General features: G+C 47.0%; 1 protein-coding gene across 4 annotated transcripts in view; it reads left to right on the top strand.

Annotated features, from left to right (window-relative positions):
- Positions 1-7629, top strand: part of LOC125022942 (ankyrin repeat and fibronectin type-III domain-containing protein 1) — a 133582-nt gene extending 125953 nt beyond the window's left edge. For 3 of the 4 annotated variants that reach the window (XM_047609946.1, XM_047609944.1, XM_047609947.1), the window contains 8 exons: positions 41-256; positions 1356-1522; positions 1627-1777; positions 2546-2714; positions 2842-3008; positions 3130-3337; positions 3429-4171; positions 4280-7629. In XM_047609946.1, the coding sequence (XP_047465902.1) occupies positions 41-256; positions 1356-1522; positions 1627-1777; positions 2546-2714; positions 2842-3008; positions 3130-3337; positions 3429-4171; positions 4280-4588 (2130 nt within the window). In that variant the 3' untranslated portion in view covers positions 4589-7629. The remainder of the gene's footprint in view (positions 1-40; positions 257-1355; positions 1523-1626; positions 1778-2545; positions 2715-2841; positions 3009-3129; positions 3338-3428; positions 4172-4279) is intronic. The other variant, XM_047609945.1, reaches the window with a different exon arrangement.
- Positions 7630-16242: the final 8613 nt, after the last annotated feature.

The following is a 16242-nucleotide window of genomic DNA, read 5'->3' as shown; positions in this document are numbered from 1 at the left end:
TTTACACTTCCAATTAATATTACCTGATGACTTTCATCAGGGGACGCTGGGAACCCAGGACCTCGGCCAGGTGTATTTTGAGCCGATCAAAGACAAGCACGGAAACGCCCTGCTGGTGCTCCTCAAGGACATGAGCGCCTGTCCCAACCTGGACGGGGTGCGCTGGACGCAGCTGTGCAAGCTGCAGCTCCAGCGGAAGTCCATCTCGTCGCCCGAGGAGCCCACCGCCTTGGACATGCTCCTCATTACGCTCCATGTGAGTCTTGCAGGAATAAATGGGCAGATGTTTGTTTTGGAAAAATGGTTATTTTTGCATTCTGCGTTGGAGACAGAGTGCTTCCACGGCGGAGAGGCATTCTGTCAGCAGCTTTTGACGGTCAGTCGGGCTCATTCCTGGCATTCTCCGCTGCCCGCAGATTTGCCCAGATTAAAGAGTGTAGTGTAAGGGACTTTGTCAACAACTAGATGCCCCTAAATATTTATTGAAATTGCTGTAATGTTTTCAAAACTCTCATTCACAGAAAAACCAAACAGGACATGAAAAACATGAGACTCTGCGCCTGGAACAATAGGACTGTAAATTGAAATGTGCTTCCAATTACAAATGCTGCTTGTGCAGACACTCTGTATTTAGGCAATCATTAATCATTGTGACACCACTCTTTCATTCGTCACCTTCTTTGTGAGGACACGCACTGAAAAGGCTCCGCGTCCGATGAGTTCAGACATCGGCTCGAACGTTGCACGCCGCCTCAGCATTAACATCGATCAGCTCGCTTTTCTTTTGCAACGGTTTATTTGGGCATTAGCGGTTTGAACATTTGAATTTCAGCGTTTTGGATACGACGCTAATAATTTACTCACTGTTTTTATTTATTGTGCGCAACTTTATCCATGTGTGCGTTTTGTTAAAAAAAGAAAAAAAAAAAAGAAGGAAATATTCGGAAACTAAACCACCGGCTGATTTTTGTCTAAATAGCCCAGTAAACCTGATACCATTGTTGCAATGCTGCTTTGTCTCCAGTGTACGTTGGTTTGACTCTGTGGTTCCAAAACAATGGTGGAGACTCCCTTTGGCAAAACCACAGTTCACTGAAATATTTGTTTTGTGGCCAGTTCTGAACAAATTGTATGATGAAATGCACAAAAATGTGCTGATGGGCCATTTTGCAGGACCGGCTTCCACTTTAAACATGTCAGAACGACTTTAGACTGAAGAGCAGAGCATGAAAACAAGCCCGTTTGACTGAACGTGAGGATGATTGTGGAGAGCAAACTAGAATGACTATCAGCTCACTTTCAAACCCAGGTCAGTGCTACCGTACGGGCTGAGTCTCTGTGCGCTCTGTTCCCAGGAGAAGCTGGCGTATCACAGGCGCAGCAGGAAGCTTCTGCCTCCAGGATTATACTTGGGCTACTTGAAGCTGTGTACGTCGGTGGAGCAGATCAGAGCGCTGGTACCCCAGAAACTCCCCAACGTCCTCTGTCACACCAAAATTCGGGACAACAGCAATGTGTCAAGGTGGGGTCACTTTTAGCTAAAGTGATGCAGTGGGTTGAAACTGTGACCATGCAAGAACCTAGACGAAGCGGCAGAACAATTAAAAGGTATTTGTGATGTTTCAGAGAGGAGTGGCAGTGGCTGCAGGCGCTCAGCTCCCTGGAGGAGTCGTTGGAAATGGACAACGACGTACAGAGCGCTCCCCATCGCCTCCTACAGGATCTGCGCAGCGCCATCAAGGACCTTATGGCTCACATCAACGTCCCTGGCAATCAGGTCAGAGCAAGGACAGGGCCGCGCTGAAACTCCAACGCTTACCATGAGGGTTTTGATTGATACCGTGGACACGGGTGTACAGTCAAGTTCCAAAATCAGACAGAAGCAGCAGCACAAAGCTCTTGAAATAATTCCAATGGATGTGGAGCCAGTTCTGGTTAGACCACTAATTCTACATGATTTCTCTGAAAGAACATGGTTTGAATTCCTGCACAATGGCAGTCATTGTCCATTTGACTTGTACCACCCACTATTCCAACACAAGCACCATACATAACTTTACTGCCCCTATGTGCTATAAAAAGTTACACATCTAGGAGCTTTATTATACATATATACTGTATCAGCAGATTAGACTTTTATCACAATGCAGAAAGAAAATGTTTTTTCTTTTCCAGATGGAAACCACCAAAAGCAAAATATAGCTTTATGACTGGGATCGTTTTGCTCTACTGTTGTGCAAACGAACTCAACGAACATTAGTGATATGAAATAACCCCCAATTACAGAGAACCATGGAGGCGCATATTTCTTACCGGCTTCATGGTGGCCTGACAGTCTGTGATCAGAACTCTTTAACCGTGACTTTCATAGTTTAAGTGCAGCCAGTTATTCGCTCCTCACTGCTGTATATCAAATAAAAGCAGAAATGGCCTTGAAAATAAGACGTTTTAGAGCATAAAAGTGTGTCTAGTACTAGCGTTATGCTACATCTTTCTCGGGTCTTAAAAGACATGAAATAAAACGCCTGTGGTTCTGTTTGTGTAGGCGCAGGACTTCCGTATCTATAGCCAAGAAGTGTTGGAGTTTGGGGAGAAAGTGTCCTTCCTGCTCCTTCTGCCACCTTCAGATGAAGTGTGCACAGCTCCTGGTCAGAATAACCCGTACTCCCCCCGCTCCGGCTTCCTCACGCTCCCCCTGCAGATCTTTGAACTCGGTCAGTATGTCAAATGTCGGCCGAGTAAATCCGATAATCCCATAATGCATTATATCAAGCTAATATCTGACACTAACTGCTGTTGCTCTATATGTTTCTGTTACATTTTTATATCTTTCTTTCACAGTTCACTTTAATGCCTATTGCCCCAGCTTCATCGGCCAGTACTGCCGAGTGTCCGCTTTGCTGGAGCTGGAGTCCCTCATGTCCCAGCAGGCACTGCGGGAGGCTTTCTCTGAAGCTGAGCTCCTTGCTGCCAAGAAGAAACACCAGCAGGTCCAAGAACACATACAGGTATGACTATAGATTGTCTTCAACCACGCAATACAGCTGGAATATTTAGTTGTACGTTTCACTGCCTCTAGAACTGAACTAATCCAGTGTTTCTGATTAACGTTTCTGATCTAAACGGCAGCAAATGGAGGAGGTGTGGCGGGACGCGAGGTGGATTATGGACGCCTTGCAGTATGCCCGCTACAAGCAGCCAACGGGGGGCATCTCTATTAGCTGGATCATCGACTTCTCCAAGGAAGTGATGCCCGACAAGCCTCACTCCACCTCCTCTCAGCCAGACTTCATGCCCTCCCCGATGCCTTCACCCGAACCCTGCCACAAGCATTCAGGTCGGCAACATGTCCGATCCTGTGGTTGCATGATTCTGTTTCCCGTCTGTAAATTCTCATATTCTGGTTCCATTTTTGTCCGTGCCATTAGATTTTGCCGGTCTGTCTGACGAGGAGGGCTCCTCTGAAGTCTTCCTCACCACCGACAGCGACTACGACTCGAGTCGAGCCCAGAGCCCCCGCGAGCTGGACCTGCTGCCCCCTTCTCCCCTCTCGTCCTCCGCGCCCATGGAACCTCGCGGTTTCCTGCGAAGTGACGGCAGCGGCTCGGGAGGAGGGATGTGCCTCGGCGGTGGCGGCGGCGGCGGCGGTCGCGGAGCTCTGCGGGACTCCACCCCGGACGTGCTGCAGGCGTCGGAGCCGCAGCGCGGGAGGGAAGGGGAGAGGTGCGGGGGAGGGGGGGGCGGTCGGTGTGGAGGAGAAAGGCGGCGGCGGGCCCCCGAGCTTTTTGACAGCGACTTCATCCTGCCCAGCAGGCAGATCGAGCTGCTGCACATCACGGAGAAGAGACAGGCCTTCTGTGTGAGAACCAGCAGCCTCGAGTTCCCCTCCACCACCTCAGCCCACCACCAGCCTTACTCCCACACCACCTGCCCTTCCCCTTCCACTTCGCCGCAGAGGAGATGGCACCGGCCCTCGTCGGTGGACCGCTGTTGTTCTGCTGAGCGTTGCCTACCGCAGCTTCCTCCGGCGCGCACGTTATCAGAGGACAGCGGCACCCAGAGACTCTCCTCACCGTCACCTGCCGCTCTCAGGAAAAGCTGCCACGCCACGCTTAGAGTGTACCCTCAGTATCACACGGGCCTCCCCAAGGAGACCAGTGTTAAGGTATTGGTATGTTCTGACACTTTGGAGTAGTTTGATGTGAAACAGTTGCTCTGTTTGTGCTCGTGCCAACGAAAAGCTAAACCGTTGCTTGTCCCCCCCCCCCCTGTATTTCAGCTTTGTGCAACTCCAGGCACATCAGCGCGGGAGATGGTCCAGCTGGTAGTTCAGGAGATGAACGTTGTGTCTCGGCGCCTGCTGGGTAGCGGCGGGGGCGGTGACGAACAGGAGCAATGTGTTTACTACAGCCCTGAACAGTTTAAGCACTTCGGCCTCGTGCTGGTGGTGGACAATAGAGAAAAATGGCTTCAGGACGACTTCTGTCCTCTGGAGCTCCAAAACCCCTGGCTGAGGGGCAAACTGTGCGTTCGCATTAAGGAGTATTCACCGCTAGCACTCAAACACAGCCGGGCCACCACGGTGTGACACTTCCGAGAGTCAGAGGAGGGGCAAAGAAGAAAAGAGACGACGTCGCGTCCGGATTCTCTTTCGGTAAATGTGTCTGTCGCGCCGTCCACAGGCTCCTGAACTCCCTGTTATCACTGTTAGTGTGATGATATCGTGCTTAACAGCAGCTCGTATTTTCTGCTCCGTTCCTGTTATCTGAAATGCCACTCCGAGAATCTGTTTCCATGAAATCTGTTCTCCCACAAGTAGGACTTTTTTTTTTATGAACATCAGAGACCCTCATATGGACACCAAATGAACAATAACAACGTGGAACAAAGAGAACCCGTTTTTTGTGCTGCCAGAAATCATTGGGGGAAAAAGATGGGGATGCTGAGTGAGATTAATGGACTTCTGGCGTGATTGACGCCGGCACATCGGCCCGCGCGTGTTGCCAAAATGACATGGGCAGCGTCGTGGCCTCCTCAGCCACACGCGGACACTGCTTTTCCTATGAACTCTCTCATTGTGTCGTTCCCAAAGAGCTGTCGGCTGCAGCCGTCCGGCCCCATGTTCCCAGGATGTGGGCCTTGGACCCGGCCCAGGACGTAGGAAGGAAGGGAGAAGTACAGAGGTGGCCGGCGTCTCCGCTTGGGGACGCAATCGACCCAGCGATTCGGCCCGTCAGCCTGTCACTCAACTGCTCTTGGCCACTGTACTGTCTGGCAGCAAGCTGCCAAGCAAGGAATAGAGAGCATGATAGAGAGTTAGAAAGAAAGGGCGAGGAGGAGGAGGAGGAGGAGGAGGACGAGGACGAGGGTGGCGGCTGCATCTTGTAGAACCTGGCACTAACTCTGGTGCTCTTTTTCTCCCTTCTGCAACTCTGTATAGTAGTTGTAGTCATAGTGTAGCTGACAAATATGATCATCTCATATCTTGTGAAGAGACACAAAATAAAACCAGCTAATTTGGGTTTTCGAAACAGAGGGGGGAAAAAAACAAGCAATATTTTCTACGTTTTGTTTTTCTAATTGATGGGAAAAGCATGTAAACCTTCCACAATTGTGCTGAGTGCATTTAAAGTACTGTAATCATGCTGTACTAAAAGTTAACCAGTTCAGTGTTTTGTTGTGTTTGGTTCAGTGGTATTCCCAGACGCACCGGAAAGCGGTGCCCTTCAGTCTAGAGCAGGGTCTCCCGAAGGATTCTTCCCTGAAACGGATGACTCAATTTGTTAAGGGGCCCGGCACGTTGAAGCAGAGTTACACACAAAACCGCATAGCCCGAGCTGTCTTCTAAACTACTGCAGAGCAAGTTAGATATGGAAGAACGAATTAATTCAAATACGTATTCGCATTTTTGGCCCCGATCAACAGTTACAACCGGCAAAGCGAGGCTTATGTGACCATCAGAGACAACCAAAGGCATCAGTATTCCAGTTTTCAAAGGGAAGAGTCAACAACGAAGAAGTCCAAACCACAGTTGTACTCAAAACACAAGTACAGCAAGGGGAATAGCACAAAGTAAAGCTCTTTAATCCGACCTCCTTTCTTCAAAATATGACATAAATATTCTTTCAAACATAATTTCCAGCCAGTCAGATATTTTAAAACCACATCTAAGGACGCTTCAGTTCAAATTACTTCCAATTTCTGTATTACAGTTTTGTTATTTTCTATGGGAAGCATTCATGGCTGTCTCCCACGCAGTGAATGAGACAGTCCCAAACAGAGCTACCGCCCAGAAGAAGGCTTCCACCGGCTCTGTTCACATCCACATTGATCAGTTCCATTGTAGAGAACAGACAAACATGTCATTTTGATTAGTCAGAAGCAAATACGCTAGGGGCTGTAGAGCTCGGCTATTAAATCTGACCCCGACCTTCCAAGTCTCACTTCTTTGCCGCCAAGTGAGTTGGGAGATGATGCCTAACTGTCAGAAGCTTTGGGTGGATTGTCACAGCCAAGACGACCGAGTACAACTTTGTGACCGCCATTAAAAAGACAAAACAACAGAGCTTGTAAGCTAGTAAGCATAGGCCGAAGAAGAAAATGTAGAGCTACACTGAGGATGTTCAAGGAGGAGGCAAACTCTTTGGTCCTCGAAAGAATTTCCGAATAAACCAGAGGGCGCTTCAAGAACAAAACAGTATTTGAAAGCAGAGGAGCACAAAGTGACGTCATGGCGGCCTATCTAGCACCAGCCCAGAACCAGAGGCTCAGTTTCCCTTAACGAGTCTCCATGACAGGTCCCGTATTTTGTTATTCTCATTTTCATTCTCACTACACAACGTAACCGGCCTCTTAACGACTGAAACTTTTTAACCTGTTTCTAAATCACTAAGGACTGATGTGTTTTATTTATTTTCTTATTTTTATCTGCTATTTTTCTGCATATGGTTAGTATATGCTCTAAAATGTCAACCGGGCTCAGCAACACAGCACCGTGGTAAAGACAGCAATTTCAAATGTAGCACCAGAAAGGTCCAAAGGAGGAGGAGCGCTGATGAGTGAGGTCGGCGGACCTGGCCTCGATTACTGTAGCAATCCAGGAGGAGCGTTGTTTCAGAGTGTTTACAGAGTTTAATTTCCTTACACCCTCAAAGATGTGTTTACGTGTAACTAACTACTGTATAAAGATGTCTCAAGACTAACTGATGTTATAATAAGTTGTAATTGGTTTTACTGATGGCTTGAACTCTTGTGCTAGCGCTTAGATGTCTTCTTTATTCACATTGTTTAAAGCAGTTTTTACGAGGGCCGTCTGCAAAAACAAATCACACGGCCAGAGACTGTAAATAGACAAACAAGACCAGGGGATGAATGTACTGTATCTGCCCTAAATGTGAAAATAAGTGAAAGGAGGAGGGAGGGGAGGGGTGGGGAGGGTGGTAGCATCACTACGGAGGTCAAAGATCAGCAGGCTGCCGTATTAAGATTGTGCTGAATGAATTAAAAATAAAGCCCAATGTTTACAAGGAGCTGTTGGCAGATCCATCAAGCAAAGTCATGAAGGAGACATCACGTCACTTTTTTTAAATCTATTTTTATTGAACAATAAATGAATATTAGAAAATGAAAGCCTTGGTTGTTTTTGTGGGTTTCTTCTCTTTTAACAGATCGCCGCACACAAGTGGAGGAAGTCTCTAACCTCCGTGTATGTCCCGCTGAGCAGTAACAACATCTTTTACGTGATATTATCTTTTTACGCTTCCTGTTTCTGAGACTTCTAAATTAAGTGAACCACACTTTTCCTAGTTGAGAATTTGATAGTTCCACTAGCGTCGATGATCATTTCTGGCACACGTCATGAGTCGTAAGGACCAGAACGAGCTTGTGTTTCAAGTGTGTGCAGATCGGATTCTCTTTGGGGCTTATTCTTTTAGTTTGCAGTTTCACCCTCGTGTACGATACATTCCCAAAAGCCATTCATTCATCTGATATGAATGAGAATGACAAATAGAGGGCTCTTGTTCCTGCAGATGCCATATTTCAATGACCTCATCACTGTTTGCCACCCAGTTGATGAAAACTGAATGGTGGGCAGCTGCAGACTGAATCTAGGGCTATACGTATCGGGCATGAGGCCTACTGAGCGCACTCGTCAGGGATGAACAATGATGTTACTATTTTGTATGCTGAGGGGAGTGTTTTTACTGTCAGATTTTGTAGCTGGTTTGAATGGAGTTTCGACTTAGCATTAGGAAAATACACGACATAATGACACCTCCTTCGCCCGTCTCAGGGTGATGGTGCATGACCTCAGCTTTACGTTCTCAATGCAGTCCTGTTAAGAGGAGATATAGCTACATGCATTTTGCAGAGCCCGTAGGCTGTATAAAAGAAGAATATGCTGTATACTAAAGGTATATACTGTACGAAAACACTGAAATTCTGGCAACTTTAACGTGCTTTATCTCTAATGACCAGTAGGGAGCGTCTCCTTTGGTACAAAAAAAAAAAAAAAAGTCGTGAGAAATTAGATGAGAAAATAACCCTACATCTAACTAAATACTGTAGCAATGAAATTATGAATTAAATTACTTTTAAATGAGGGGGACAGTCCCCGTTTTGGATGACCAGCCCCCCCGGTTGAAGCTGTCCCAGATTTTAGCGTTTTATGAATGACAAAAAATGGTTGCGCGCAGACTACAACAACAGTTATTACGGTAGCCGGATAAGAAGCGCTAGTGAGCATGAATGAAACCGCAATCGTCCCTGTTTATTCCATCGTTCTTAATAACATTTATTTTTTAACTAACTAACTATAAATGTCCACGGATTTAATCTGGAAATCTGGTCACTTTAGTTCAGTGATAATCCCATTTAGAGTTACTCACCTGACAGGATGACGTAGGTTGTAGGGCGTGGCTTCGTGTTGAGCTGTCAATCATGATAGAGGCGTACCACTGGATACTATGGATGAACCAACCTGCTGTGAACCTGTTTTAGGGGGACGACTATATTTGTTCAAGTCAAAGTTAATCATAGCATTTCCTATAATGCGTTTTTTGTGTGTTTGGTCGAAATAAAAGGCACTCAATGGAATCGGCTGCTCAATTTTATTTCTGGTAAGTAGGCTACATATCCTGTTTGGCGCAGAATTAAGCTAGCTAGCTAGTGCGAGCATTTTTTTATTGACAAAATATATTCAGAAAAGTGCAGCAGTGCAAAAACGCAGGATAAAATGCAGTTACAAAACTAATAGAAATGAAGCAAAAATGCAACAAATAATCAAAAACAGGCTCAAGGTTGAGTAGTTTGTGCAATATTATATTTTTCTACACAAACTTCTTTGCAGTAGCTGATAACTCCCCGTTGCTACGTTACGCTCATCCCCGGTTTCACCTTTATGTCCAAATATGGTCACGTCCATTGACGTTAAAAATAAACGTCATTCCTGTCTCGTTAAAAAACAAACAAACAAATATGGCGGCGATCATAAAGGTAGGTTAACACAGTTGCTATTTCCACTACGTTTACACATTCTGTGCAGAACTTCACTTTACAGTATCTATCTAGCTAGCTACCTGGTTAGCTATCAAGCTAATTTAGCTGTCTTACTAAACACATTTACTGTACAGGTATACACACCCTGGTAACTTAATAAGGAACACTGTTGTGTAGTTAATGAAACTTTTGTACATATTTAAATATGGTTTAAAAGCAGCCCAAACCACATCTTCCAAAATGATCATAACAACCACCCTTCTTACTCTGTCTCAACATAAACTGAGCTGTTGTATTAGAAAGTATTTGTTTTAACTAGTGTGCCTAATGAAGTGGCAGGTGAGTGTATGATTTATCCTAATAGCCCTTGTGCATTTCAAAATGTTTCTTAACTTCCATCCAGTCAAACTGTTGACTCAGAGGAATGCTTGATTATAAATAAAGGAGTCGCAATTCAACTTAACCACAGCTTGTTTACATACATATCTGTTTACATATCTATTTTTCTGTTGAAGGCTTGATATAGCAGCTGGAGCCAAGAGATATTTTGTTTAAAAGCTGAAATCAACATGTCAGCTTGCAGCAGAATATGCATTTTTGTGTATGCATTAATAAATCTTTAAGCTGCTCAGTGCTGTTTATGTAAAGTGTGTTAATATGTTTATTGAATCATGATCCCAGGGTTGAATTCTCGCTGGCCAGCTTGCTTTCAGCAGTCTCGTATCACGGCGCTCCCTTGCTAGCGCCATGTGTTTTTTCAGCCCTTGAGCAAATAAAATGCTGCGTGCTTCCCTGTCAACAGATCCTACAAACACTAATGTGGAGATAGACACACAAACCTTCACTGTTGCACACACGCGCGCTGTACCCACTCAGGAATCTTGCTATGTAGATGTGTAAATGCACATGTGTAGCATGTTGAAGATTTACGCTTTTGTACTACATCAAGGCAAATCCTCACACGCTCTCCCAAGCAGCTTATCACACACAAATCATGCCATGAGGCATCCGCGCCAGCGCGCTATGCCTTTAAGAGCAGCCCTTTAACGTTTATTGACAGTAACTTAAGAATTGTACTGGAATTCTGACACCTCCTAATTTTAAACCTTCTGACTCCAGGAGGACCCGAGCTAAATATAACCCCTGGCATATATCTGAATACCTATAAAGAAAACATTCCAAAAACGCCTTGAATAGTGGCTATTCATGCTCATTAAAGAGATTCAGCGAGGAGTGTGCAGAGCTCTGGCTCTTGACTCATCAAAATACGTGCGTCCAAACTATGACAAAGTGAAGTTGTGTGCGCGATTTGATAGGGTGATTTTATCAACGCTTTCACTGGCCCAGGACTCCCTTCTGGAATGGATAAGCCGAGCTTGCTAATTGCGCGTTAGCTCCCGTTTGTGTGCAGCTAAACGGCTTCACCTTAAAAACGCCGGTGAAAGAGAAACTTCAGGAGCTTATCTGCTCCGACTGGAGTGCTCCACCTTTTGTCCCTTCCTGAGATCATCGAGCCTTAGGGTTGGTCTACACCTTGACCAGATAACATACATGTATTTAAGCTTCTAGGTTACACCAATTAGAAATGTGCACATCAAAACGTGCATCTATCTTAACAAGAACTATATTTCTTGTCTATGCAGATGCATAGTACCTGATACTGTGCAGCCATTAATTAAAATGCAGGCTGCCTTTGCGCCTATCTGGCGATTCCACAGTGGCATCCCTCTTCTGTTCCATTTCTACCCCAACCGATCACCTGTTTCTCTCCCTCCCCCTTTCCCCCAGCCCCTCACATCCTCAGCCGCCCTCTGCCCCACCCTGCCCACCGCCAGCCGGTTTCAGCTCGGCACTTACTGGTGGATTAGCGGCAGCGTATATATGTGCGCGTATGCCGGCATGCGCTTGTTTTTGATATGTGTGTTCGGTGGGTGGGAAAAGTGAAGCCTGCCACTACTGCATCACTCATTTCTCTTTCTCTCTCTCTGTCTCTTTCTCACTCTCTCTCTCTCTCTCTCCCTCCCTCCCTCCCTCCCTCCCCAGGGCCCATAAACCTTTAAAGCACCTATAAAACACTTGGCGAGGCCTTTTTGAAGTTTTTATGAAGATCTGGCTTTATTGTTCCCAAGAGATGAGCCCCGCTCCGCTGGCGCCTTGGAGCTTTCTGGAAGTGCCAGTGAATTCAGGAGGGGGGGTTAGCTGGGTGGTAGCAGAGGAGGGAGTCCCATGGAAAGAAGGGTTTGGAATTGGGGGGTGGGCATTACGCAGCCTGTGTTTTTATGCCCCCCCACCCCCCCGTGCATATGTGTGTAGTGCGCGATGCATTCATGTGCGTCAGATGAGATGCGGCGCGGACAGCAACAGTGACAGCTTTATCTCAGGTGTTGAGATTTTGTCCTTTCGGTCGACTCTGCTTGTAAGACACGTCAGATCAAATCCGAAATTCCAATAAAAGCACATGTGCTGCAGCATGTGTGTGCCTGCGTATTTGTTCGCAGACGACGGGGCCAGCAGGTTGCGTTCTTGTTGTTTGAAGTGGGGCTCTGTTGTTCTCATAGAGCTAAATGAATGGAGCCGGACCCCCCTCCATCTGTCTGATCCAGCGGCACCGGCCCTCCCTCCCAAATCCCAGCTCCGACGCCCGACGCACTGGCCCCCTCAAAGGAACAGTTGGCAAACGGGCGGCCCATTAAACAGGCGAGGGCGACGAGCCCTCACCTCAGAGCAACACTTGTAAGAGCAGAGAAAGTGTGCAGACAGACAGAGAGGGAGAGAGCTGAGGAGGGAATGCTGGAGTTTGTGTACATGTGTGTACTTTCTGTGTGTGTTAACCTGCTTCTTAACCCTGAGGCCTGTGTGCGAGGGCAGACTTCTGTTGTTTTGCGAGTGGCTGTTGCGAGTCAGTGGTCGTGACATTAGCCATGCTGGTGGCTTTGACTGTGCCTTTGCCCTTCACCACCATCATTATCACAAAGGTGTGTGTTGTCGCCTTCTAAGCAAGCAAGCGTCCGCAGCATCTTACCTCATTCACTGCTTTAGATATCAGTGGTATAAGTTAGGGTTTAATGACATCACTGGTTTACACAATTCCAACTTTTTCTCATTAAACACAAACACAAAACAGCACAAACGCGTCCATCACCTCTCAGTGCTTGCGCCTAAATGCACTTAGTGCCATCCGTCAAGCGAAAGGGTCAAATCTTGAAAGGAGAGTTTTGTTGGTAGTCATAGAAAAAAGTCCCGCTTTCTCAAAATATTTGTCATCATCCCCACAGTTATGAACGCCCCAAATTGTTTGAAAGCGATCCAAACGTCCCACGCCCTGAGGAAAACAACAGCTTGGGTCTCCTCTCAGAGCGGCTTGCATGCAGAGTCGCCAGAGGACAAAAACTAAAGGAATCCTAAATAATAGGCAAAGAGCAGGGACGGCTCGTCCAATGGGCACGGTGCATTCAGTGTCAGTGCCCTACTCGGAGCAAACAATCTGAAAACGAGATTTTTTCTTCTCTTTAATTCCCTGACACATTGAAGATCAAACCCATGTTAGTTACTGATATAAAAGGATCTTAAAGATCCGATCTAAGCCTAGAGCATGTGTGTGGGAACGTGGTGAGTCAGATTAGCAGGAAATAAAATAATGTACAAACTTTGCTTTTTGACTGAAGGATGGGACTGATGGACTCGTACCCTACGCACACACCCACATCCATATTAACCCCAGCTCCAGCGCCCTTTGTGCGGAGGATGATGTCATGCTTTCTGAAAACACAGGGGGGAGGGCGTTGGGGGGTTTAGGAGGGATTCCTTTGGTCCTTTCAAGTTTGCAGGGGGAGACTTGGGCCGCGGCAGGGTAGACAGTACGAGGGCAGGAGGCTCAACGCTACCACCCCCTCATCCCCCCCTCCACCCCTCGATTTCACCCCACCCCAGCAAGCAGTCACATTAGGCACGCTCCGGCCACGCCATCAAAGGCCCGGCTCACCGCGCACACACACACACACACACACACACACACATGCATCTGCACACACAGGCCGCTTCCACACTCGCATGTATGGACCCGCAGACGCTCGCTCAAGTCAAATGAGCATGTTCACACTCGGCAGAAAACAAACGCGTGCCCAAAAATAACAACGCACACAAAAGTCCGCACGCACACACACTCGCATACCAGCAGATCAAACACGCACACACTTCAATCATGCCCACCCCCCTCCTGGCTGTGTTATTGTTTTGAAAATATGATTGCGGTGACGGATGGGGTGGGTGGAGGAGAGGGCTCTGGCAGGGGCGAGTGGCAGGGCCCCTCCATTGTCCCCGACCAGTGTGAGTCTGTGTCCATAGCTATAGAAACTGGGGCCACACTGGGAAGGCATGCTTTCATCTTCACCACAGGCTCACCACTGGCAATAAGGGGTCAAATAAATCCCCCTGGATGCAGTATGTGTGTGTGTGTGTGTGTGTCGAGTTGGGGGGTGGAGGGGGTGGGTGGGGTGTTATACGCACACATGCGGGCACACACACTCTCTGAGCGTGTTTATCTGAGCTATCTGGCATTCACTCTGATTGCGTCAACTTATACAAATAAATTTCAAAAGCATCAAAGAATGAAACTTTTTTAGGCATTTGAAGCCGTCTCGAATGTTTCCGCCGCCAGTCCGTCAGCAACACGTTGTTTCATTCAGCTTTCAAAGGAGCAAAATGACTTCCAATGAAATGTCACCTCTGTTCTGATACCGTCTGATTCTTAAGTGCTTCCATCTAATATTTGCACGGGGAGAGAGACCCGCGTCTCACCACAACAGACGCGGCCGGAGCCACTTTGGGTAAACGTGCCCTGAGCCTGCGAGCACATGTAACACGGGATCACGATGTTGATCATTAGGATTTGCAATGTCTTGAGACATTCCGGGCTCGGTGATTGCGCACACTTAAACACGCAGACTGCATACACAAACAAATGCATGCAAAACTGTACAGACATGCTCTTTGACACACACACACACACTTGAGCGCTGTCAGCAACGTACGAACACAGAGTTGGGCTACAATGTGGTGCTCTGCACATGTCCAGGCCCTGAGCCCTGCCCTGCTGAGCACCAAACGCTTATGGATTAATGTCAGACTTAACTCATTTCACTGCCCTCTGTGTGAATGTGTCTGTAGCCGCGGACCATGAAGATGTAAGAGCTGGATGGAAGCACTGATCATCTGAAGACAAACTACGGACAGATAAATAATAGCTGGAGCCAATGATCACTGGATTCTCTGTCTTTCACTCGTTCCAGGTTTTGAATATGATTTGTTGTTGGTGTTTTTCAGGGAGGGCTTCACCTGACGATAAGCGGTGCTGTTAACACCTGTAGAGGAGAGGAGAGGAGAGGAGAGGAGAGGAGAGGAGAGGAGAGGAGAGGAGAGGAGGGAGAGGAGGAGAGGAGAGGAGAGGAGAGGAGAGGAGGAGAGGAGAGAGGGAAGGTCAGCACCACCACCACATGCCACAGACAGACTGACGATACTTCTACTGGGCTCCATGCCGGGGACCTGGCTGTAATTACACCACACACACACACACACACACGCACACACACACACTGTTAACAGACAGACGGCGAAAGGTGCCCGGCTCCTGAATTCTGCCCGGCTCTCTCTATCTCATTACAGTTTTATGTCCACAATGAAATCCTCTATCGCACACCTGAACAGGCTCGGAATCGCGTTCTCAACAGAAACACCTGAACAGTGGAACGAAATTGTTGGCAAATTGAATGTTCCCAAAAGTAAATCTCAACTGGCGAGCTAACGTCAACTTTTAGACGGGATTCCCTCCCTTAACATATATGTGAGGAAAAGCATGTGCTGCTGTAAGTTCCTGGTTTGTGTAATGTCTGAGGGTATCCACCACAGTGTGAGCTCATGGTCATTAGAATTATTAGAAATAAATTAGAATTGCAGTCCGATTAAGGTTAGGTATCGAAAATTCTTGGCTATGGTTGAGGAAGGTCTGCAATTATCCTTATATTTTATGTTCACAAAACTTTATCGTGTTTTATACTTCTGTTGTACATTTGGGGAGGCCTGGCCTCCCAGCTCACCCCAAGGGCTCTGTGCAGGCCAGGAAAGTTCTTCTAACCCTAAATGGGAACTTAACCTGAACCACAGTGAACGGGCCGCCTGGAGACTTTCGGTCACAGAGTATGTGTCAGTAATAAGAGTCGGAGCCCTCACACAAACGCGGATTTTGGTATTTTCTTTGTAAATGGGCGCTTGTCGTCTGACCTCTAAACTGGCCAAATCCAAGGTTAAATACGGTCAACACGGTTATTGGCACAAACCACAATTGTGATCTTGTTTGGCTCTCAGACTGACACCAGCGCAGATCTCTGGTATCAATAGCTCCTTGTTGATCTATTTGGCCAGGCAGTTTGCCGTCTCTCTCCCTCCCTCTCTCCCTCCACGGTCCCTCCGACTTGTGAAAGTTATTGGAGTGTAAATGCATTTAACGGCCTCTGTCTGCTGCTGCACGTATGCAGAGTGCTGTCCGTTGTCTGCTTCCTGCTTCGGAGCTACAGTAGTTTAAGGTTTCCGGCCGAGTCGCAAAACAAAGCGTGTGAATTTATTAGATAAATTAAAATAATTAGTCCAACTGGCTGCTTTAATGCCTTGTTGGTGTTCAACGTTTCTAAGACTAACAATAAACTACACGTTTTACACCAACTTTTACACCGGTTGCAGTCTAGGTTTACA

The sequence above is a fragment of the Mugil cephalus genome, chromosome 16 (genome assembly GCF_022458985.1).
Source record: "Mugil cephalus isolate CIBA_MC_2020 chromosome 16, CIBA_Mcephalus_1.1, whole genome shotgun sequence".
Taxonomy (NCBI): Eukaryota; Metazoa; Chordata; class Actinopteri; order Mugiliformes; family Mugilidae; genus Mugil; species Mugil cephalus.
This window is presented reverse-complemented; position numbering and strand designations above follow the sequence as displayed.